A 26,087-nucleotide genomic window follows, 5' to 3' on the forward strand; every position below is an offset into this window, starting at 1 on the left:
TTAGAAATTAAATGACAGAAGAAACGATCTACATTTTAGGGCACCAGACCGCGATGTCTTCAAGGGTTGAATGAAGGGAGTTTGCAAAAATGTCTTTGTCAGGGAACATTTGACTTTTCAAAACCATAGGCCTGATAGTCGCTCAGACAAGGAGTTATAAGATAAAGGCAATACCATTTGTGTCACCTAATGCAAGACAAAATGTTGCTTGTGTGGTTAATTAATAGGTTAATTAATAGGTGATTGATGACGGTTTTCAGCGAATTGGAGTGGCTCAAAGAGATAATGCGCTGAATAGGTCGGTCTGGTTCATAGGTGTGCGTATTTATTGCAGGTTCGAATCCATTTTAATGCTATAAAGTGCAAAATTATAGCCTTTATTTTACATGTATTTTGTACGAGTGATTGTAGTGTAATGATCATGGGATAGATATGAAATGCGACTTCAAATCCGCCGAAAACAACTTGTTTGCGAATGTTTGACAACTCCTGCAGCTGTGGTGAGTAACGCGAGCACGCGCAAGGAAACCAGTATGTGGGAAAAACCAGAAGGCACACAACACTGGTAAACAGGGCAGCGAATTGCATTCAAAGTTGGGTAAATTGACTCAGAATAAGTTGTAAACCTCCCAGTAGAAAAGCTGTATGATACAGGAAACATGGTTGTGTGTATTTTAATATTCATAGTGGGCTTAACAGTAATAGAATATTCTGATATAGGATATATTATTATATTACCCGCCCCTTAGTTGGAATGTGATCATTGCAGCCTCAGTAGACACGAGAGGACCAGAAAGACACCAACATAACATGAGGGATATATGTATTTGTTGGGGGGGGGGGCATTTACGTTCAGTTGTGAAGACCAGTGCCCTATTTTGAATGACAAAACAGCTTTGGCGTGTGTAACAGGTTAGAATGGCTTACAATGCATCCAGCAACATATTTGGGGACATGAGCACTATGGCTCCAGGCATCCCAAAGTGCTTGGAGGAGAATGCACTGAAGTTCTTGAATTGTCAAGGACCAGTTGGGGCAGTTCCATGTCTCTGTTGCTGAGGTAGTTTCGATCGTCAAAAGGTCAGAATTGCCAAGAATCTTGTAGGGGCTGTTTGGGGCATATCTCTGTTCCTGAGATAGTTTCGATCGTCAAAAGGTCAGAATTGCTAAGAATCTTGTAGGGGCTGTTTTTAAAGAGTAGTGTCTGTGCTGTGGGGGGTGAGACAAGGTACTCATGTTTTGCATGATATCTCAGCACCCAAAGTTGTTATAAATCCATGTATTATCATCTAATGTTGTGATAGACCTTTGTATGAACGTGTCTTCTATAGATATAACCTATTGAACTTCCATTTGCTATTTATGGCCTGTAGGCCTCATTGACCTGAGCTAATGCAAGTCAGAAAGGGGAAGATTCTATTGGGGAAAGGTTCCAGTGGGGGCTGGCATAGAAGCAAAGAGGGGGAGTGAGGGTGTTTTAATGTACAGAAGCACACATACAGTCTATCTAATCAATAAGTATGTGTCTGGATTCAATTTTATACACTGACCATTTTCTCACCCATTCATTTCTAATGGCCGGTCATATTTGAGACCGGGAATACACATGGGTGTTAAATAAAACACTCAAATTGTCATGAAAATTATCAAAAATTCTTTTGTGTGTTCAGATGCCCTGTATTAAGTCATGGCGCCTCATGGTAGTCAGAATAAGGTAACAATATTTTTGAGAGAAAAGAATTGTCAATCGGTCACATTTGACCGCAAACACAACAGGAGAGGTTTTATAACTGCAGTCTTAAGTGCTGCTGGGAAAATGCCTGAGCTGAGAATGGTTCACAATTTGCATAAGCTCAAATGCCAAACAGCTGAAAACACTTTTAAAGAAGTTTGTAGGCAGAGCGTCAAGACAGCAGGTACTGTAGATGAACTAAGTTGCAGCACAGTTTTTTCAAGGGTTTGGCCATCATAGCAGTAAATTCAGATAAGGAGGCTACATTTTGTCTAGGCTTGTGGTGAACTCTTAATATTTTCAATTTTATGATGAAAAAAAGAACCAAATTCATTAAACATTTTTGTTGACTTGAAATCTTGAGGTAGCTCTGTTGGGGAATTTGTTAACTTATCAACAATGGCAAAAAGAGCACGGGAGTTATTAATGTGTTAATGTTACAATTAATGAAGAATGCCTGGCCCTATACATAACTCAGAGTTACAGTGTATATGTGGAGTCTCTTTTTGAAGATGAGTTAATCTGAAGCTTAGTGTTTCTCCATTTACGTTCAGCTTTCCTACATTCTCTCTTCTGATTTGCTACTGTTGTGATATTCCTCCATGGTGTTTTAGGTTTACTGAAGTCTTTCTAACCTTGGCAGGTGCTATTATACTATATAGAGTCAAGGACCCTGAGAATATTAGAGCTAAATTGAGTAAGATGGTCTTCCTGCACACATGATGTCATAGCTACATAGCTACGGCTTCCATAAAAAGAGTGCTGCTATTCTCATTCATTTATTTGTGGTAATTTGATGGTTTTACTGTAAAATTCACTATGATAGTTCATAGTAACACTGTCAACTTATGGATCTCTTACAGTTCAACCATGAAGTATTTATTAACAGTTCTACCATGACCGCTTTTAATGTGTTCATGATAAGTGATAATGGATGACACTGTGTTCTTTAATCAAAAGTTTGTTTTTCTGTCATGTTGTTAAACTTTAGTCGATACAAGTAGCCTAACATGTGAGTAAGTAAACATAGCCTATTTGATGACCACATCAAACATGGCATAGAGGTAGCACAGGAATGTGAAGGATATAAACAGAATGTTTTATTTCATACAGTCTGGTATTATCCCAGAAATGTGATTTACTTTTGAAGTTGAAAATGTTTAGTTGAACTGTAAACTTTATAGTAAACCTCATAATTATGAAAACCTCAGTCTGACTATAAACAAATCCGCAAAGGGCAGCCGTGGCCCACTGGTTAGCACTCTGGACTTGTAACCGGAGGGTTGCTGGTTTAAGCCCCGACCAGTGGGCCGCGGCTGAAGTGCCCTTGACTAGGGCACCTAACCCCTCACTGCTCCCCGAGCGCCGCCGTTGTAGCAGGCAGCTCACTGCGCCGGGATTAGTGTGTGCTTCACCTCACTGTGTGTTCACTGTGTGCTGTTTGTGTTTCACTAATTCACCGATTGGGTTAAATGCAGAGACCAAATTTTCCTCACGGGATCAAAAAAGTATATATACTTATACTTATACTTAAATTGCAGTCAATCATCATCTTTACTTATTAACTGTAAACTTTAAAGTCTGCATCAGACGTGCGACCATGAAGTTCATAGTAATGGGAGAGTTCATTGTCAAGTTATGATATATTTAAGCAATATAGCACGAGTGAGAGTGGGGTTGGTCATGGATATTCCCACGGGTGTTTTTCGGCGCAGGCAACAACAGCCGCGGGAATATCCATGACCAATCCCACGATCACGAGTGCTATATTTCACGAGTGCTATATTTTTTTCCTGGGTTTAGTTGGAATGTGATCATTGCAGCCTCAGTAGACACGAGAGGAGCAGAAAGACACCAACATAACATGAGGGATATATGTATTTCTTCACAAAAAAATATCAAATAATAATGGATTGAAAAGAGGTACTAAAAAACCAGACATGCTAGAATAGAGACCAGAAAATGGATATCCACAGTCCCTTTCTATCAACACTAGTGATTGTTATAGATAAGGATTAGGCTTTAAAACAGATTGTCAACATTTATGTTGTTTGGTTGCGATTTTTTTGGCTGCATACATGAAGGCCAAGGTGGGCAATGTGTTTTCCCTTGTTTGAGGTAGTACTGACATTTCTTCAAGGATGGCAGGTCTGAAAATATCTTCTCCATCATTAAGTTAGTCAATTAGGCTAAACATGGCCTTAACTCAAAACAGCTGGTAGGCCTACTGTTAGGACTATGTCATTTTAAAATGTAAAAGTGTCAAATGCAGCCATATTTAAATTCTGCTTACTGCACATTTATTATAATATAATATGATAATATTCAATATTCATTATTGCAGGTCTACCTATGTCCATGTAATGGAAATAGTTAAAATGTAAAATCTTTTTCTAATCTTCGGCGGGGGGGCGTCTTTCGGAAATATGTCACCTTTTTCAGCCCTTCTGAGTTTGCAGGTATGTAAATACAGTGGAGAGCAATTCACCTCAACACAGTTATGAGGTGTTTTTGGCGGATGGTTTTCAAAATGGAGAGCTGCATACTTCAATTACATTCACACCAAGAACAATAACTATAACCATAACGTTAATGATAAAAGCGTTCACACTGAACAACGATAGCCAAAGTCTCTCCTTGTGTTAATGAATGTGACGCCTAAAATTCGATGGGTTCTTCTGATTGGCTATTAGCTTTTTATTGTTCTCAAAATCTCAAAAAAGTGATCCCCAATGTTATCGTTCTTCATGTCGTTATCGTTATAGTTTATGTGTGAACGTCGTCATTCATATTAATGAGAACGATATTTGTTTATAGTTATCGTTATCGTTCTTGGTGTGAATAGGCCTTTAATTGTAGAGAGAATGCATACAGCCAAAATGTGAAAGTTTGTGAACCCCTTGGAATTATTTGGTTTTCTGCATAAATTGGTCACAAAATGTGATCTGATCTTCATTTAGTGTCACAGAAATAAATTGTGAGAATTATTTCAGATTTTCATGGTCAGTTCTTTGCATGTATAAAGGCTATTATTAGGGCTGGGCGATATGGACCAAAACTGATATCCCGATATTTTGGGGCTGATTGGCGATATACGATATCGATACGATATTGATATTTCAAACAGAAAGAGCGAAGTGCTTCATATATTCACTCAACACAACAATTATGACAACACAGCTGGTTTTAATTATATTCATTTCAGACTGCTCTAACAGAGCTGTGCAAAAAAGTGTAAACAATAACATAAGCCTACAATAGACATAGGCTACAGTTGCTCTGATAAAGCTGTGCAAATAACAAAAGACCAAAAGTTGACCCTGACTGACATTGTACTGCACAATGCAATATGATGACAAGCAAATGTAGCCTATGATGGCCTAGACATGTTGCTATCAACAAAAATAGTTTTAAACAATTAGGCTACTTAAACAATGTAACTGAGTCACTCATCAAGAGTGCGATAGACGCTACCGTCATTTTGTATGCGTTCATTTTTGCATGTTCTGGTTCGTAAGAAAAATCCCTATGCACGATTGAATGGGGTTTCAGGAATCATAAAAAATGATGCCCCTAACTGCTCACGAGTCGCGTGCATATCCTCTTAATAAAATCAGCGTGTAGGTTGTCTCCCTGAGGATCTGCTACTGCATAACGCAAGCATTCATCAGTGTATTTAAATTAGCTAGGCTATGTACCAAAAATGACATTTTACCGTGAGTCCAAGAGCTGTAAACAGCGTTGTAACTTAAATCTGCGTGTACAAAACCGCTTGGAGCTCCAGTGGAATTTTGATTTCAGAACGAGAATACTCGGTCTAGCCGTTGATGTGCCGACGGAATACGCATCAGCACCAACCTCTGATCAAGGTAAACAAAATCTGACTCGGTGTCCGTCATGTTTGAAAGTTTGTAGTGCTGCGAGGGAGAACGTGCACACGCAAGGGGCGCAGTTAAGCAGAGCTGCGGCTGTCTGAATGGTCTGAACACAGAAGAGCAAGTGGCTTTGATAAAATGGCCCATTATTTGACATAATACCGGTATTACGATATTGTCTCAACTACATATCGTTTTCAAAAATATATCGGTCGTAGTCGTAATACCGATATATCGCCCAGCCCTAGCTATTATCATAGCACACACACGGTTTGAAGTACGATAAATGAATTGAAGATATATTGCTTTTGCAATAAATGAGCAACTTTGCTTAATTTAATGTAGGGCTGAAAGCGTGGCAACATTGGCACCACCGTCTCTTCTACCCCAGAGGGTTTCCCCCTAAAGACCGTTAGGGATGTGGAAGTCATGGAAGGAAAACTGGCAAATTCAAACTTCATGTCCATGTATGTTAAGTCTAGGGTGGTGCAACTCAATTTTATTGGGCAGTGAACTTGATCTGAAACTTCCTCAGTGTGCTCACACCCATGCTTCTGGCAGTTCTGTTGATGTTCATGTTGGGTGGTTTACTCCAGTGAGCAATATAGATAACTTTACTTTGTATTGTCTTTGTTCCCCCTCAGGTTGCAGCTATGACTGACATAGGGGGGACAACTGTTGACGAGGCCACAAGAAGGATGATGACCTTCCTCCTAGACCATGGCCTATCCAGGCAGTATAACTTTGTGGGCCAAAACGGGAAGAGAGAGTTCAAGGCCTTACAACTGTATGAAGTAATATATGGTAGGTGTGCATGTGGATAATGTTTTAAGTTATACTGATAGGGCTGGGAAGGTAACCGCATTACTGCAATACCGCGGTCACGTGACGCCTGCAAAATAAAAAAAGGAAAAAGAAAAAATGTGAAACGTTTGGGGGATTCGACTTCATGTAGCCTTCTGCAGAGGTCTTAAGCTGACTGCATAACGTGATTATTTCTGAACTTCTGATACGTTTTCAACTATGACATTTGCACAATTCCGGGTTAAAAACGTATCAGAATCTCAGAATTAAACTTAACAGCGACATATAGGCCTAGGCTAGCCTAGGACCTACCTTTGTTACAACCTGACGCAGCCATTAAAATGTGCGGTAGCCTACTGTTGTAACAGTTGTAAACGCCATGAATGTAACAGTTCTAAAATCACGATAGCCTTGTTGATAAACTGCTTTCATGTCTGAAGTATTTGGTCTAGTGATCTTTGAAGTTCCTGCGGCTGTCTAAAGCTTAACTGGCTGTTTTTATTTATTTATTTTTATTATTTTTTTATTTTTTTATTTTTTAGTCTAGTATCAGTACATAGGGTGTCTCAGCCCTATGTACTGATACTAAAAAGATGTCACAATACCCTAATGTTATAAACAGGTCCATTTTTGTTGTCCTGGCTGGGCAGTGTGTTTGCACGTCTCTCAGTTGCCTAACTTGTGTGTTCAAGAGTATGTGTGTAGTTCTAATAATAATCTTCATTTATATAGCGCTTTTCTTAACATAGTTGCAGTCCAGGCTGAGAGTTGTGTTAGACAATACAGTATGAAGTAAGTGACCGTTATATTTGTTTCTTGCAGGAGGTTTAAAGAAAAACGGCATGACCAGCCAAATCACCCGTAAAGATGCCGAGAACGAAAAGGCGGTCTCCAAGTGGCTCATTGGTGCTAGGGACCGGGGGGGGGGGCATGTTTTCTTAATTTTACATAAATAAAAAGGTATTGAATTATATTACTAGTCTCTTTTCATTATTATAGCTTTTTTAACACTTGTAAGGTGTTTGGGTCTGTGGGACCCGCTTTCAATGTTTGCTAAAAAGAAAATTATGCTATTTATTATTTCTTCTCACTCAAACTCATTGGCTTTCTGCATCTGCTATCCCCACACAAAGTTACAAAACTTACATTTCAAGCACTTTCACCAGTTCTGATTAAGTTCTAAGAAATAAGCACCAATAATGATTAAAAAAAAAAACTTGTTTCTATTTACCTTTATAATTGAATTTACTTGTTTTCTCACAAAATGATTATCATAAATGTGATTTCACAGAGTTAAATAGCAAATAACCATAAATGAAGTCTATCATTGGTAACTGAGCTAAAGTGAACATCTGTCAAGTATTTTTACATACATTGTTATGCCTGTATTGAAAAAGCCTTATAATGTGGTGGGTTCAACAGACCCGGACTGGCTGTGTAACAAACATATGAACACCTAACGGTTAAAGAACTGTATGAGCTGACTAAAATAAGCCCCCAAAATGAATTTTACTCAGAATAGCAGGAACCAGCCCAGAAACCTGGGTTGCCCATGTGGGTTTTAGCTAGGACCCATGTGAAGCCCACCTTCAGCCCATCTGGACTTGCCCACATGGGCCCACCATGGAACCCCCGGACAAAATTAACTGGGACCCAGCTGGGCAGCCCACATGGGGCCCACTCACCAGCCCATGTCCACACCCACATGGGTGTGTTGACTGGCGTAGGGGTGGGCGATATATATCGTCTGCGATAATATTGTGATTGTTGTTTTAACGATGTGCAAATTTACATTATCGAGTATTTACTTATGGGGAAATAACACCCGGCATTGAAACCTCATACATTCACTAAATCCAGGAGGTGTATGCGAGAGAAGCCCCTGGCTGCTGCAGAGCAAGTGTCACGTGATCGCTAGTGGGTCCACGTTGTCACATGCACGCCTATATTTTGTGCAGCTAGACTAGGCTACTTGGGATTTTGTGCCGCTACTTCTGTTCAAGTAGCATTGATGCATGGCAAGCGATTTTAACATTTAACCACTAAGTTTGACTATCTGGAATTAACATTGTAGATATCAACAACGTCTTTCTGACTAGTCGCAATTACATTTTGGATAGTTGGAATTGTCATTCAAGATATCTGTAACGTAATTGTGACTAGTCGAAACGTCAGATAGAGATATCTTTAATTCAGTTTTGACTAGGCAGAATGAAAGGTGAAGATATCTCAAACGTCATTATGACTAGTGCAAATTATTGTGCAAGACGTTGCTCTTTAGTTCCGTAGCAGAGCCCATCTACTTATTAGACATTCTCTGTCAGCTAATTTCCCCTCCCCAACATAATCGAAGAAAAAGTGGGCTTATTTCCTTATTTCTATGAATGGAAGAAGAATAAGCAGTCATGGCTGTAATGTCTTGTTGACATCTAAAATAACTAAAACTCAGGGACACCATGCAGGTTTATTAGACTCTCATGTTATCAACTGGCTTGATCTCTGTTTCGTAGCCTACATAAATTAGTAGGCCTAGGCTACTAAATGCACCAGCACCATCTACAGGAAATTCCATTCATAATGGTGTTGGCTGCAATCGAAAAAATCAAAGCAACATTGAATCATCAATTCTTGCTGCCAGCTCCTGTCTTGCATAGGCTGCAGCATTAAAAAGATGATTAAAAACGCAGAGCGGTACAAAATATGACCGCCGCCCAGTCCAGCACATTTTTTCCACAAAAATAAATCACGCTGAAAGGCCTATATGATTAGTTCATTGATTTCACATGTAAAATTCATTTTATACAACCCCACCTCCATCTTGCCTGTTCATAATTCTGAGAAATTCTTGAATTGTGTGCATGTGTGCATGTACATGTTTATGTTATGTGTGTGGGTGTGTGTGTGTGCCTGCGTATGTGCCTGTGCATGCAAGCGTACATATGTCTACTGTGTGAGTATGTGTCATACGTATGATTACTGTGAATGTATGTGTGTGTGTATCAGTGTTGCGCGGGTTTGGTCACAAGCGGCCCGCGGTCGCCGATATTTTAATCAACCCGACCGCAACTCGGACCGCGAATATTAATTAGGACAAAATTATACCCGACCCACGAATTCAACCCGCTTATTTACAAAATGTGTGCTTTTGGTTATAGGCTGCATGCAGTGTGACAGTAGGCCATTTCTGTAAAAACAAACTAATTTATTTACGAAACTTGATGCAGTAGAAATACACGCAGTAAGCATGCAGGACATAATGTTTGCGCAGGAGAAAGAATGAGAATAAGAGCGCAAGCACGCACGCAACGCACAAAGGATAAGAACACTAGGATAAGATTTGAAGGCCATGGACATACATCTTTCTTTCGAAAACAGAAATGGTGAGGCGAGGTAGGCAAGAGAGATACATTGCTGGTCAAAACTTTAGCGTAAGAACTGGTTTATAATGCTGAATGAAACACAAAGCTTTACTAAAGCACATCCACTGTTTAAAGTCACAAACACAACGAACTAAGGTAACTTTTATGCATGCGCGAACCTATACATACCGGTAGATATGGCTGTGTAGTCTGTGCCATAACATTTATTCCTGCAGGCTGCCCGTTTTGGCTGTCATACTTTTAAATGGCTTCACAAGAAGTAGGCCTAGACCATAACCATAGCCTATATCGCTTTTCCTGAAGGGGTGTCTTTATTATTTTAACTCGCGTCTTGCTTCTTTACTGTTGACTTTACTGTATTGATGCTTTACTGTATTGATGCTAGCTTTCTCGTGATATTTTAAGTAGGCCTATTTGTAGAAAATATATATTTAATTAATTTTAACTGACCCGCCCGCAAATGACCCGAATATCATTAAAATATTTTGTTTATGACTCATAACCGCGGGTGACCGCGGTCATCCGCGGGCGACCGCTTAATTTCGGGCAGACCGCGCAACACTGGTGTGTATATCTGTTTGTGCACATGAAATGGGTTAACATGACCCCTGGAGGCAAACACGGAAAAAAATGGTCATCCTAGTCCCTACAGTTCTCAAGATATTCACAGAGAACTGTGTCTGCCCTATCCTCCTTTCGGGGGGTCCAGTCCAGCGGGGGGGCTACAGATCAAAACGAAAAACGACGGCTCCATGCTATCCATGTGGGGTTACATGCCCACCAAGTTTTGTGTACCCCGGTCTTTCAGTGTCCCGGGAATCATTGACGGAAATTTGGGCATGCGAAAAAGATAAGAAAAAAAAATTCTGACTAAACCTATATGACCGCCGCTTCGCTGCGCGGCGGTCATAATTAGTGCTAATTACAAAGTTAACAGTTAACAGGTGCTATGTGATTTGATGATTTGAACAACAACACGCTCTTCTCCCGCCTAAAGTGGGATGCGGGCCTAATATGCATAGCAATACAGATATCTCTAACGTCATTTCGCCTAGTCAAAACTCTAATTCAAGATATCTATAATTACATTTTGACTAGGCAGAATGAAAGTTATAGATATCTCCAATTTCAGATATCTCTAATCAAAACTCATTCAAGATATCTATAACTTGATAATAGATATCTACAATCAAATTATGACTATCCCTAACTCCAGTTTGAGATATCTACAACGTCATTTTGACTAGTCAAAATTCCATTTACAGATATCTACAATGTCATTTCGCCTAGTCAAAACTTAATTCAAGATATCTGAAAAGGAACATGTAGATATCTTGAATTGAAGTGAATTAAAGATATCTTTAACTGGAGTTATGACTAGTCAGAATCAAATTGGAGATATCTGTAACTGGAATTACAGATATCTACAATTTAATTGCAGATATCCGTAATTCACATAGTGGATATCTGCAACTGAATTGTAGATATCCGTAATGATAAATCCCATAGAAATGAATGGCAAATGTGGCGTCATTTGTCCTAGGAAGAATGTCTTTGTGGATATCTGAAATGACAATTATGGATAGAAAGAATTCAATTGCGGATATCTAAAATGTTCGTTTTGACTAGGCAAAACTGAATTACAGATATCTGCAATACATATCTAGTCTAGTGGGTAAATGTTAAAATGGCTTGCCATATTGATGAGAGTCACGTTTTTTCCTACATGGTATTATATGGAGGCCTTTGAGTATTTTAATAGTCAGTTGTAAGCAAAGAACTCTTCTCATGTAACCCTTTTGTAAATGGACTGAAGTTTGGTCTAAATATCTACATTTATCGATTATGCTAACCGTTAGCATCTCTATGGGATTTCTCATATACATTAGCCATAAGCTAACACATTAGTTTCTATTCTGTAACTTGGAATGCTAACCTACATGATTGCTCTTATACAAAACATCGAAGGAAATAACTGAGATGCACTCTGTTGGGTCCGCTTCATTTTACAGTGAATCCTAAGTAAAGGTTTTTGAAAGGATCAGCTTCAGACTTTCTCATGTCATTGCCACACACTCAAGTGGGGCCAGAATTGGAATGTGTCATAGAGTGACAATGCATTGGTTGATTTGGTTAAAAAGTCACAGCAGGTTATTGGTTATTATTGTATTGATGCTACTTATAAATAATGAGCTGTAAAGCGACTCAGACTTTTTACAATTTTTTTTTAAAGGATATCGACTAATTTTATCGTTATCGTCAAAATCACAAAAAATATCGAGATATTATTTTTTTGTCCATATCGCCCACCCCTAGCTCAAAGTTTGTCTTTAATCCAGGAAAATATTTGCCACACCTTCTCAGATTTTGCTCAAAGTTTGTTTAGGTCCTAAAACTAAGACCTGAATATATGTTTGTCTTCCGTCATAAAAAGTTTGAGCTGGCTACGAAAAATACTTTTAAAAAAGAATGACTGCCTCCCAGATAATGTGCTTTTCAGGCTGTAGCCTAAAACTAAATAAATATCAAGGGCTGAAAAATATGAAGGATTTGAAAAAAATATATAGACCTTGGTTTTGGTACCCATTCATCACACACAAGCTAAATCTGAGTGCACAACCTTATCTGATTTGACACACAGTGACCTAGCTTACTTGATAAATATTGTCTCTTTAACCCAACAGACAAGTGTTCTCAGAAACCCACTTATTTCCTAAAAGAACAAATAAAATCAAACATATGGCCATCAGTGGCTCATCCCTTCAACTTAGTACCACCATTGGAACTCTCATTCTGCCGTAATGATGTGACTCAAGTCACTCTAAATCTGATGAATGATACATGGGACAACTTTTTGTGCAATGTTCCTAAGTATTGTGGTTCTGGCATGTTCCCATTGATATTGGGAAACAATTTATTTTCAGTAGGCAAAATTGTCATTACCATCCAATCAGAATAAATGCAACTGGTTATGTGGTTGCCCAGCACCATTGCTCAAAACGTTGCCCCATGCATGTATCATCACCTTAACATTAGATGTTGTCTAGGTTACCCATCATTTAAGTGAATTAAATAATATGGCAAGTTTCAATTAGACAGGGCGAACCAATGTCACTAATCAATAGGCCTACAATGACCCGATGCTACCGGGCTAGCTAGAATAAAGCCATCAATAATTATTGGGTCATAAAGACATTACCGATGATGTACCAGTGTCGAAGACCTCTAGCATTTCGACTGCCTCTGGCGGTCTGTGGTTTAATAACGGACACAGCGACTCGATTAAACTTCAAGTGCCAGAATTGATTCTGGAGCGAGCATGGCCAATTTAGCTCATAACTCCCAGAAAACTATTGCAATCTATATGTAGCCAACGATAACTAGCCAGAAATATGAATAAATATGTTATTACTGTGTATACGTTAGACATTGCAGAATACTCACCTCTACTTTATCGACACTTCTGGCACATCCTACTACTTTCATGCCTTTCTGAACGAGCGCCCGTGCAACAGCCGCTCCAATCCCGACCGAGGCGCCTGTCACAAGAGCAACTCTTCCATCCCAGCGTTCCATTACTTCTGGTTCGGAAAAAGATGTATGGAAATAATGAAGTAGGCTACTTCATACAAACACTGGCAAGTGCCAAGTTGACCACTTCCGCGCGATTTCGTATCGTCAGGGGTTCAATTAGCTTAACAGAAATATTGACCAATCATTTTAGTTAGTTGCAGGGCGGGCGGTTGCACTGTCCAACCCTCGTGGAGTCAAAGAAGCGCCCAGGAAGGGCCTAGGGCAGGATTTTAGATAACACCCAATCCCTGCGTTCGGGATTAAAATATTAAATAACATGTCAAACTAGGCTACCTTAGATGCTGTCCCTCATTGCTGTGTGGAGGCCCACCTTTACCATTGTCAAGATTAGCCTAGGCTATAATGTAAGTTAATATATAGCTTGTAGTAGGCCAAATGCGTGAGGCTCGGGTAAAAGAACCCCAAGGCACATATTATTATCACGAATATTTGCCAATCACACACTAGGCTACGCCTTAAATCCACACAATTTGGCCAAATAATGTGGCAAAATATCTGCCAATCACAGACTACGCTATCAGGCAGCTCTTAAGAAATCATTTTCAGTGGTTCAAGGGGTTAATACAAGGGGAATTAACTGTCTATGGGAAAGTTCAGTTCCTTCTTCAGTAGGATTCATTGAATATTGAGTTACATGAATACATATATATTATTCATGCAATAACTTAATTGTACTTAATGTTACCTAGTGAATTCGTTAGACCTAGAGTTCACTTCGACCATAACACTCATTAGTTACTGCGCTCAGACTTGAAAATGACAACATGCAGTTGAATTTTGAAGTCATTCATTTTGTTACGCATTTTGTTACGCAGCCTAAGTTATGAAACACATGCAACTGAAGGGATATTCTATCCAGTTGCACAGCTCCACCTAGTGGACTAAGTATATACACCGGAGACACAACATGACTGGTTTGTGAAGTTTCAGTTTCATATGAAAAGGATATAATCACATTATGTTGGTGTAAACTCTGCCATTAATATCAGATAGTTAGGTATATACTACAACCTGAAGTACATACCTAAAGGAAACAAACCTATGACTTGAAACAGTGCTGAAAACTATACAGTAAACACAAATAACGGGTGCATATTAATAAATATCTTTATTATGTAAATTTTGCACATTGCGCTCATCATTACATCCAAATGTACAGCATTACACCCAAGTGGTACAAATGGATGTTTATTTTCTCTGTAAAGTCTTTATATTCAGATAATTTCTGTACACATTTATTGGTAAATCCTTTTGCCACCAAAATGTCACAGGCAGTGAAACAAAATAAAAAAACAAATGGGGAAAAAAAAGTCTATCTGCATCTAAAACTTACAGTTACCGCTTTACAAGCATGACTTAGCCAGCAGCTCTACTGAACTTGAGGAAAATGGGTTTGGTCAGGTGCAAACAAGATGAAATGAAGTGGTGAAAGGGCAATCAAAATGGGGATAAAAAAAAGTAACATGGAAAAAGGAATTCTGAACAACAAGGTTAACATTCACTTTCGTGGAGGAAAATCCCTGACTGAACTTGAAATGAGTGTCTAAAACTTCAGTCTTTTTCTTTAATTTCAATTCATATATTTTTTTTCTCTTTTGTTTAAAGGCATTGCAGCAGTAGTAAGTGAGTTTTCAATTCATAAAAAGATAAGTTCTCTAGGTGTGTATCTAGTTCACGCTGGCGGTAGGAAACCATACAGACTTACTCTGCTCATTTGAGCGGCAGTATTTTGTGAATCGATCCTTCAAGTGCTGTCTGTACTGGTTCCGGTTGCTAATGAAAGACTTATTGCTTTCCACAAATGACTGGATTTCGTCTTGTGTGAGACAGTTCTCTTCATCTGAGGTCACTTCGGATTCATCCTGTTTTCACAGAGAGTGAGAGAAAGAACCGGTGTAAGATTTGCCAACTAAAAGACTCTCACGGTAGTATAATAAATGTAATGTAATATTCCATACCATACTGCCTACACAGCCCATAGTAAAGCTACCCAAAATTATGTTTGCATGTTCACTTAGTTTTTGTATCTGGAAGTGCAGACAGACCTCCATCAAGTAAATCCAACAACACATTTAAATGTAGTTAATCACCATGTCCTGATACTACCTAGATAGAAAACCTACATTATATCTCATAGGGAAACCTATGTAACATGTGATGTTTGTGTGCACAACATAACACTAAGGCACAGCCTGAATCTCCTACAATACAACCAATCCTTCACCTTTACCAAAACAGAAAAAGGCAAAATCATGTGTAATGATTTGTTGAGATAGCAATAATCAGCTTTGACCAAGAGATCCTCGTGCAAGGTAGACATAAAAAAAAAAAAAGAAGAAAAGAAAAGAACCCACCAGAAGTTCCATGAGGCTCTTGGTGCCGCACTCCCCTGGTGTGCACTCCAGCGGAAGGCCGGAGTAGAGGGCTGCGTTCTTCCGGTGCTCCGCCCATGGCAGCTGAAGTGCAATGCTCGCAAACGAGTCACAACACAGCTGTGCGCAGGTCTCCTTTTCTCTGCACGAGTGTGAGGATGTTACGCTGTGGACAGCTCCTGGGGTCACTCTCCTGCTGAGGTCCGCCATGCAACCCTCTGGCTTAGACCCCTGCAGCGGCAAAGGGAAAAGTCAACATTCACTGTTTCACTTAGCCAGACTACAATTAGAGCGCTTTCACACCTGGCTATTTGAATCGGAACGTGGAGCGTTTCTCCCCAAAGATCGGTTTGATTGGGTATATGTGAAAGCAGCAACCGCACTCTGTTTCAGAACAAAACAAACGGACCGAGACCGCTTGGAGGAGGTGGTCTCGGCTCGTTTCCAATCGAGCTCTAGAGCAGTTTGCTTGCAGTGAGAAAGCAAACGGCCAGTTGTAGCGGAACAACTCGCGAATGGTTACATTTTGTTTATTCCACATTTGACAGCATTTTTTAGCTAGTCTACGTTTTGAATTTCAAGCGAATGTCTTAGGTTAACTTTACCGGTGTTACACGCGAAAATGGGAGAGAGTGGGAGAAGCCTAGACTTTGGACACACACCCCCATACACTCACGCACATATGGAGCTCTTCATAAGTTAAATGTGGGGTTAGGTGACTGGGAGATAGGCTAGTATCTTCAGCTGTCAAATGTCACCAATCAGGCAGGGGTTTGTTTGTAGACTAAATTTTAATCTCACGAGGGTTTGTTATTAGCCTGTGTTTTCCCATGCTGCCTTACATGCGCGATTTTATTCACACTGCTAGGCAGCCTGGATTCTATGGACTTCGTTTTCACCTCAACGAAGGAACCAATCACAGAACGGAGGGGGGACAGCAAGACGATGACGACACACCGAAGCGGTTATGAGCTACGTACAGACGCATTTGATAGACATTCGTATCGCCCAATGAACGGCTCTGGGCATTTGTAAACCACGTTTTAAATACGAGAAAATGTACATGTAGTTCCCAGACCCCATCTCAATGAGATGAGGTTTGGTATTAGCCAGGCTAGTTTGTTATATAATTTGTTCCGATATAAATGCTGCCATGTGAACACAAACGAACCCAGGGGACAATGGAGAAAAACTGTATCGATTCAGGCCATGATTCGGAACAAAATAGGTATGAAAGCGCCCTTAGACATACATTGAGTCTATACCATTATGACCTACATGACCTGGGCCCGATCTGGGTATGACCTACATGACCTGGGCCCGATCTGGGTACGAGAGAACCTGAATAATTGGGAAAATAAAAGAATAGCTATTTACAAGAAACCGTGCCACTAGGTTAAGCGTACCTGTTCGCTCCCAAACATTCCAACCTTGTTCTTTCGTTTCTTCTTTTTATTCTTGCCTTTGAGGTTCTCTTCGGAGTTGGCCCAGCATTCCACACAGCTGTCCACACAGTCCTCTTCCTTGTCTTCGGAGCACTGGTGGCTACACGAGTAATCACCTGCAGATGTTCACACAAATACATCCAGTCACGCAAAAGAGCAGAAGGCTACACCAGGCACAGAACAGTTGAATATGTACACCTCTAAGAGGGAGGCTACTGAAGCGTTCTGGTCCTGTGTCGTCTTTTGCAACAATTAGCTTCCACTATGATTTGATTTGAATATGAATTGACTACACCAGACGTACTAGCAGCGCATACGTTTGCACAAGTTAGACCAGTCATCTAAAGCTATTTTTAACGCTCCACGAACAGAGCAGAACCCGGTGTAGCCCGGGCCTTAGAGACCACTGTCACACTAGTTACTCCATTTTGTTAGGGACACATCATCTGCAAGTCGACTCAAAACCTTCTTCAAGTCACTATTCAAAGCCTTTCATTTCATTTCCAATGACTAGGCCTACATGAGTGGGTAAACACACTGAAAGCTTAAACCCAGGGGGGGGCTGTGTAAAGAGTGGTACTGACCCGTTTCGTCATGGTTGCAGATGCCCTCGGTGCACGCTACGTCGGAGCCTTCCCTGGAGCCGGTCTCGCTGCCCTCCATACTGGATGAGTAACCACAGTCGCTGCCGGCACTGCGGGGTGACAGACCTTTGGAAGCACCACAACGACGACACAGTGAGGTAGTGTATACTGATGTAAATAGGTACTATAAAGATGCATGTGGCTACACTACTTTAGTACAACTACAAACTCTAATAAAAAAACAAACACATAAATGCCAGGTCAAATAGATAAAGCGATAGTTACTAGTCATACACACCACATACCCATGTGTGCTTGCTTATCCACGTACCTTTCTTGACTTTGGGAGAGCCGAGTATGGACGCTGCAGGGCAGCTACAGGGGGTGTCTTCGGTGGTGACCAGGACCTCTCCACAGCTTCCAGACTCCTCTCCAATCCTGCAGTCCTTACAGACACCATCCACCGACTCCGTGGAGCTCTGCACGAGAGGAATGAGACAAAACGTGAGAAATGAGCTGAGAGAAGGCAAAGGTGGCATGGTTGGCCACTCTGACAACACCCTCTCACTAAACGGAGCTGACCACTTAACCTGAAATCTTAAACGTAACCACCCAAAATGGAAGACCATGATCTTGCCAAGTGTAACCACTGTTGCATTATTATCTATATTATGAGAAGATTATACTGACTTTCATCAGTTACCTGACTCCGCCAGATGGATTGCTTCGCATTTGCTCGCATATCCATCTGGGAACTTTCCAACTTTTGGGAAGGTGCAAAAATATTGGTTAGCTGATTGGATAAACGGGCCAAATCAACCAATCAGATCAACAAAGCATATGACGTACTAACAGAGCATCGACGAAAATACAACCACAAAACCAATGCTGATTGGCCATTTGTTTGGCGAACGGCTCCAAATTTTTCTCTAAAAGTAGCACTGGGAGATATTAGAAGTAGTCCAGAGGACTCTAACTCACTAAGAACGATTCACAATTTGTATCATTCCAACACTCAATGCTTTGAAATTCACATGCAGAATCACTTACATGAGATCTCAATCACAAGGGAACAATTGTGCCGATTCTAAGGGATGCAATAATGCCTCCAACAACAACCAGAAGCATTCAATGTCAGTGTCAACAGTTTTGCGAGTCGGTTAAGAAAGAAAATCTTAGAAACTTTTAGTGTGATTTGGGAGTACTGTCAGAGGAAAGATAAAATGCTTTGTGAACACAGGCCCAGAAGTACAATGAATTATGGTGATGGCAATTAGCCCAATCCTGACTCAAGTTTATTAGTATTAGTATGGACAAAGGACTGCTAGAGGACAGTCAGGAGAAATCCAAAGAATGTGACAAAAAACTGAACTGGAGAGGAACCGCAGGCTGCAGGCTTTTTTGAGGCTGTGAAACTACTTCCTCAAACAGTGTTAGAAAGTACCACAGCTTCAGGTTAAGCTAAAACCACCTGTGAATGGTTGTCAGCATCGGCACTGGCCACAGTTAAACAGAATTACACTAGAAGAGGTTACATTATACATCACAACATGGAGAGCTTAGGTGATTTAATCATAGGTGTGAGGCATCAGGTAAAGATAGATCACAGCAGAGCACAAGACCATGCGGTATCATAATGTATTTAGTTCTGTACATTGGCAGGATATATGTTACCAAGCAACACATGAACTGATTACAGACATGCGACCGATACAAGCCGTTTAATGTCATGCGCTAAAGCTAACAAATGCACTCACAGAACACCCTGTATAATGAAACTGTTTGAAATGTAACAAACGGTGCTCAATAAATGTGTGTTCCACAAACTGGAATTGAGTAATTGTGTTGAACAACACCGTAGCCAACTGATACAAAAGATACATTTGAACGTGTAACTTTCTTTTATCCCATTGCATAATCCCATTCTGTGGTAGTTTGGTGTTGGCAAGTTTGGTGTTGGGAAACAAAAGGTAGGCTACATGGTGATTAAAGTTAATGTAACTAGCAGGTAATTTAGGGAGACTCTAGTACCAAATAAGTGGTCGCAAAACAGTACAACTAACTGCAAATATCAAACATATTTCCATCAACACTATACCTTATCAAGACTCTTGTCTTTGCAGTCAGTGTCCGGCTCAGCGATGTCAAAGCCACACTTGTTTTTGCGGCGGTTTTTGCGTTTCTGTCGCTTCTTCTCTTGCTTCAGCTCGCGAACTCGCTCCTCTTCTGACAGCTCCTCACACAGCTGCTCCAGGCGGCTGATGCCCTGCACCTTCTCCACCGCCATCTGACAGGAGAGGGTGCCCGCGCACGCACACACAAGAGTCAAGAGATGCATCTCACCATGCATATGCTTAACTTCTGAATTACACAAGCTTACGAGTTTTGGCCAGGGACCCAGACAATATTTGACATAAATCTACTTAAATTTCAGATCACATAGGACATCACCTAGAAAGTGTTAATTTTTGTCTAAGTTTTTCGCTAAATTACTCAATAACTGTTTCAATAATGATTACATTACAAATAAACTGTGCATGACTGAAAGGGCATTTTACAATCTGCATTTTCAATGTTTTACTAATATCAAAAGGCACAATTATAATAGAAGAAAACCTATACACACACATTGTGTTGGAAGGCGGCCTATTTGCAAGTTGCACGATCACACCAACTTATGAATTACAATCTCACTCCCTAAATATAGTCACATAATGTGACTGCAGGGTCACGGCCTGCAGGCCTGTAATACAGTACCTCGAAGCTTTTGCGTAGTGCATCAATGCCCAGATAGAACAACAGTTGCCAAGTCTGCTCCTCGGCTCTAAGCTTCTGCCAGATTCGATGCAGTCGCTCATAGAGATGTATGCCTAGACAGGTCAGAACCTCCTCTTGTGCAATATCTATGGTTTTGGCATGTCTTTCTCTGCGTCTAGATCAAAAGTAAGAATGATACAATGTAAATGTAAGACATGTTTTTTTCTAAACGAAGAATACAGAACACACACTTAAAATGCCCAGAATGTAGAAAATTACAGACACCAAATCCAAATAGAATATGCAATAAAAATGACAGCATAACTCAAAAGATAAACTTGCATGTTGCTCAAAGCTACCAAAATTATGACACTATACTTCAAACAACTTCATCACAGGGATGCAATTAAACAAGTGTACGTGTTCTTAAGAACACTGTAGGCACACTATGGCTCGGCATTGCATTTTTCATTCCCCTGAAGTGTTAGTAAATGCATGGGATTCCTGAAATAAACAATCAACTTTCAAATTATGTCCAGATTTATTGGTGGACGCTGGGAAACTTTTAACTCATCATGCAGAATTCTGTATGCCTTGTGGAAGGAATAGATACATTCCTATTTAGTAAACATTACACCTTTAAACATGGCAAATATGAATAACTAAAAACACAAACTAAAAAGAAAAAAGAAAACTAAGCACAAAATGTGCAAATCACACTACAAACACACACTACCCAAATCAGTACACTCTGAAGCAGGCAACTGAGAGATGTCAAAAAATGTTGTCCATACTCATATCCCCCAGCGAACTCTGGCTCAGCTCGACCTAGGAGGTGTGCTATGAAGTCTGTTTCACAGCACACATGGATGTGGTGTTCGTGGGGGCAACAGCGCAGGCCCTCATATAAAGCAGCGCAGTAGCCCTTCTCTTTACTGCAGTCCAGCTCACCGACCAGGATGTTGTAGGCTCTCAGCACCTTGTTTTTACAGTCAGTGCAAAACCTGTTGGTGAGAAAAGTGACAAGAGACAGTCACTCAATCTATTTGCTGTTGTTGTGCGAAACTTTCAGAACACTCGGAGGAGCAATCAAGACCCGAAAACAAAACAAAAAACATTCCTGTTAGTGGTACTTTCTGATTGACTTTCAATTATCTACTTTCAAAATTTCCCCCCAATGACTGCAAAAGAGAAAAACTGGGGTGTCAGTGAGTTCCTTTACCTGTGTTTGCGTAAATATGTCTCTAGGGTATCTAGGAGACAAGTACTGTCGATAAGAACCACCTCATCTCGGCACTCCTGAGACATGAGCTCCCACACGTCCATCCAGCTACCGCTGCAAGAGAGGCAACCAAAACAAATGAATGCTTCTCTCTGGACAGATTCTGGTTTCCTACAAATACAACGCAATGGCATTTGTCCTTGGACTGCAACATTTGCTTGATGTATGAAAGCATAATCTTATTAGTTCTTGAAATGTTATGAATGCAATGACCAACAGCCTCATCCAAACAAAATTACACAAAACCATTAACCTATTCTTACTTTGATCTTTTGTGCAAACTGTAATGACAATAGCAAATGTCCTGCTGCCTACCTGCTTGGAGACTGAAATGGTCCAAAGTGAAACTGGATGCTACATCTGACCTTCTTTGATGAATCTCCACTGTCTTTAGCTAAAACTACACCTCTCTCTGCACTCCCTTCTCTAAACAGACATCAATAAACAGCACATTTGCTTCAAACTTGGATGTTGAGATAAAGAAAATAAATAAATAAATAAATACAAAATTATGTGGAAATTCAGATACAATATTACTCCACGTCCTTTAAAAGATTAAGGCATTAGCAGTTAAAGCATTCAAAGTTGATGTTCATAGGCCGTTTGTAACAGTGGTACCTTTCTGAAAACAGTAAGAACAAGAAATCACTCACCCTAAAGGTTTAGGTTTGTGTGTATCTAAGGAGTGCAACTGGCAACGTTTGTTCTTCTTGCTTTTGGGAATGGCATCTATCATATCATTCAATTTCGACCTGTGAAAACAGAGGTTTACAAATCATTACACTAAATAACACTAATGACAATCACAGTGGCATGCAAACACTAAGGCCTAGCTATGGTGCTTGTAGTCTTTCAAAACAGAATGAAGTTGCACATACCCATGGACATAGAAGAGTGTGTAAAGCTTCTTGGCATCCGTCATGCAGGCCTTAGTGACTGATAATATGCCTGTGGACCGCACAGTCAGTGGCTCAAGCGCTGGATTCCCTGACTCCACTAACTGTGAGAAGAGACGTTCCACGCTGCGCCGACACCCCACGCATGGGACCAGCTGTGACAGGGCACTGAACACCTCCCGTGAGGTCACCATCATGGAAATACTCAGGTCTTGCTGCTTTAACATGGCGTGGTACTACAAGGAACAGGTCATAAAGATGGAACAGCCATTGTGCCCACTTGACAGAATCATAATCAGATTGTAATGAAGGGGGTCAACAGTTATGATGGCCAACAAATCACTCACCTGAACAAACTGTTTCAGCTGTGAAGAGTTAATCTGATGACTGTCAAGGTCCATGACACTGTCTGGAAATTCCATCACCATCTAACAAACAAGAGCTTGGTGTTTACTTAATATCACACTGCATCAAAAATATTGAGCATCATTCATCACTTGTAACTACAGGTAAATTGACATGCTAGTCCATATGTTTGACAGCAGGGCTAGCATGTATCTTTAGCCAAAGAGGCCTTGCCATGCTAACACCTAGCTGACCAATTCCATTTGACCTGAGTTTCCTGGTCATGACACAAATTGTTCAAAGGGCAAACTAGAGACCACACACATAACTAAACATCGCGGACACCTTGAAAGACATAACATGTACTTACCGTCAAAGTGTCATTAATGAAGAGTGGAATTTGGCGTGCAAGGAACTGATAGTCCTCCTCTCCTTCCCTGCAAACGGCAACAAGACGCGCCATGTCTTCTCCCTGCTCAGGTCGTAGCTGTAGTGCCTGTGGACAATGCAGTTCACGGCAATTAGTCCCTGGTATACATTCGCCGTTTCAACATCGCGGGTCGTTCAAATAATCGTACACCAATCAAGTCGTATAATAGATGAATGTACTTCGTATTGTGTTGGGACAATTTAGAGGCTAGGAAGTTAGCAATACAGAGCTTACGTAGCTAACTAACTAACATTAGCTACTAACGCCAGTAAATGAAGCAATAGTAGAGACCAACTGTACATTTAGCTTGCCATTTATTCTACCAATTCAAACATAAGGTCTACAAAATTTTCTGGATGAGAGAGAAGTTATATACCAAGTGCAACCTTGTTAAACATTGTGCCAAGTTATCCACCTGCATCAACTATCTTTTTTGGAAAACTAGGAGATACTAAACTCGAAAGGTTTGGCTAGCACAGAAGGGATGTCTTGGTAGGTAGCATCTGCATCTTGAGATGCTAACTACTTGTTTATACACCTAGATAGTGTTATTAACTTAATAGATTAGCTATGATGACCCATCAGCAAACACAGCCAGCGAAATAATGCAACGCCAACCTCAGAGATATCTGATATTCCAAGGAACTGTCCACAAACTGCTAACTGATTTCCATCTTCCAATCTAGGTCAAAGAGGGACGGGTTGAACTCTGTCGCTAACTACCTACGGGCATACATGCACTTAAATGAACCGGCGATATCGTGCTATAACACAAATTGTTATAATTATCAACTAATACTGACACCGTGTATTGATAACGTTATCAGAATTATAACAGTCTATTGAACTTGAAAGTCGTTTGAGCCAATGTCGACCTGCACGACTAGCAAGTTCACAAAGTTAACGCTACCCTGACAGTTGGCTAACATTACTATCCTAGCTGTAAGTTAATAGCTTATGTTTAAGACTTCATTTGGTTGCAACATAACTGTCGACCAATGAATTAACTTACCTGTGATGAGCTATATTCCCCGAAATACCAAGGTAACATTAATTGCAATTAGCTAGCTAGGTAACGTTATGTTAGTTATAAAATCAATGTCGAATTAGCTCAGATAAAGTAATCAAATTAACGTTAACGTTAGCTAATCCGGGCACATAGTTCACTGTGATGATTAACTGACAAGCACATTCTCTGTGACAAGCTAGGTAAATTAGCCGGTTACCGCAAGCTAACTTAGCATGTTGGCTAACGTTATCAAAGTTTGTCAGGCAGCATTAGCATTTCTGTCAGCTACCTATCGGACAGATAGAAATAAGTTTGCTAAGCAGCGATAAGTAACATTAGCTAGGGTAACGTTAGCGAGCGACAGCTAGGTACCACTTGCTAGGTTAACTAACGTTAGCCGTCAGGACGTTCTGTGATATGACACATAGATAAGTACATTAAAACTTTCTTTGACATGCTAGGTTTCTACACATAGCTACCTACAAACATACCGCTTGTGACAATTTACTTTGTGGTTGCTATACCACAAGCTATCTCAAAAGCCAGAGCTTAAGGGAATGTTCGAACAAAACTGAAGCGTCAAACCATCCGACAACTCTTCGTGTTTCTTCGCTAGCCTTATCGTTACAATGGGGCGCTGGCAAATCCATTGCAAGTATTTCACAGCGAGGACGCATTCGTTTTGCAAATGTATGTATAATTAACACTATTGCAATAGCTAACATTATAACATAGGCGATGAAAGTTGCTGGCATGCTCACCTTCTTTCAAAAGTTGCTTTTTTGTATAAAAACAAACAAGTGCGACAGAGGTGTATGTGGCGGCGGAATTCTCTCCTAACCTTTGACCCAAGACGTGGAGCAGAGAACAGTAAAGCGCCCGCCCACACGTTTAACACGACGCTCCTGTAGTAATGTATCCTATCCTAACGTTTTTTTTTAATTATTTATCACAGTTACAGTTTTTTTCAATCGCTAACAAGCGCTTACCCATACTTCAGATACTTTTTCTAAACTCTTAACACAGACTCACACCTACAAAACACAACTGGCCAAATGGATAATTTTCTTCTCAAAAACACATTTTGTTAAATATACTACTAACACATCTTTCTTTGCACACACTAACTTTACCAAAACACTGGAAATCTGACTCAAAATGAAATTATTCTGTCAAAGATAAAAAGGGGGGAGCTAAAAAAAGCACAAAATTACTGTATCTAATCTCTGCGATCTTCAGGGTTACAGTAGGCCACATGTTTTCATCAACATCGCATTGATTACATGGTCAAAGATAGTGGCACAAATTTCATCACTGACAACAGTTCAGTTGCAGCCAAATGGAATGCCACCACCACGCATTCTTACACCTCTACCTTGCCCTCTCCTTGGGCCTGCTCTTCTCCCTGGCCCTGCTCCTCTCACTGCTCCTGCACCTCTCACTGCATCTCTTACTGGGCCTGCTCTTCTCCCTGGGCCCCTTGCTCTTATTCTTTCTTGTCCAGACATTACAGTGTTTGTCTTTTTCTGTTTCTGTTTCTAAAAACATTACTCCTCAAAATCCTCATTTTACTGTGTCAGTG

General features: G+C 40.3%; 2 protein-coding genes across 3 annotated transcripts in view; both read right to left on the reverse strand.

Annotated features, from left to right (window-relative positions):
- Nucleotides 1-13,621, reverse strand: part of dhrs11a (dehydrogenase/reductase 11a) — a 31,854-nt gene extending 18,233 nt beyond the window's left edge. The window contains exon 1 of the mRNA XM_076273592.1: nt 13,236-13,621. Within this exon, the coding sequence (XP_076129707.1) occupies nt 13,236-13,367 (132 nt within the window). The 5' untranslated portion in view covers nt 13,368-13,621. The remainder of the gene's footprint in view (nt 1-13,235) is intronic.
- An 853-nt stretch (nt 13,622-14,474) lies between these two features.
- Nucleotides 14,475-25,371, reverse strand: ggnbp2 (gametogenetin binding protein 2). Of its 2 annotated transcripts, none has more exons than XM_076274539.1 (14): nt 25,267-25,371; nt 23,437-23,562; nt 23,069-23,149; nt 22,704-22,957; nt 22,479-22,577; nt 21,766-21,879; nt 21,338-21,547; nt 20,544-20,718; nt 19,885-20,073; nt 18,118-18,265; nt 17,787-17,912; nt 17,164-17,318; nt 15,740-15,988; nt 14,475-15,247 (listed from the first exon to the last, which is right to left on the reverse strand). In XM_076274539.1, the coding sequence occupies exons 2-14, from the start codon at nt 23,527-23,529 to the stop codon at nt 15,053-15,055; spliced, it is 2,088 nt and encodes a 695-aa protein (XP_076130654.1). In that variant the 5' UTR covers nt 23,530-23,562; nt 25,267-25,371; the 3' UTR covers nt 14,475-15,052. The 2 variants fall into 2 exon arrangements, with proteins under 2 accessions (XP_076130654.1, XP_076130655.1); XM_076274540.1 differs by lacking the exon at nt 25,267-25,371 and adding an exon at nt 24,997-25,077.
- Between the last annotated feature and the right edge of the window lie 716 nt (nt 25,372-26,087).

This window comes from Alosa pseudoharengus, unplaced genomic scaffold (genome assembly GCF_046254945.1).
Source record: "Alosa pseudoharengus isolate Yale_2024_CS ecotype anadromous, Long Island Sound unplaced genomic scaffold, YU_APseudo_1.1 YU_APseudo_1.1_scf_8, whole genome shotgun sequence".
Taxonomy (NCBI): domain Eukaryota; kingdom Metazoa; phylum Chordata; class Actinopteri; order Clupeiformes; family Clupeidae; genus Alosa; species Alosa pseudoharengus.

Excerpts from the sequence above, each read along its gene's own strand:
- ggnbp2 (XM_076274539.1), bottom strand. The coding sequence starts at position 23,529 with ATGGCGCGTCTTGTTGCCGTTTGCAGGGAAGGAGAGGAGGACTATCAG. Across the intron at positions 23,150-23,436 it reads TCATTAATGACACTTTGACG|ATGGTGATGGAATTTCCAGA; the intron begins GTAAGTACATGT and ends CTTGTTTGTTAG. Across the intron at positions 20,074-20,543 it reads CACTACGCAAAAGCTTCGAG|ATGGCGGTGGAGAAGGTGCA; the intron begins GTACTGTATTAC and ends CTCTCCTGTCAG.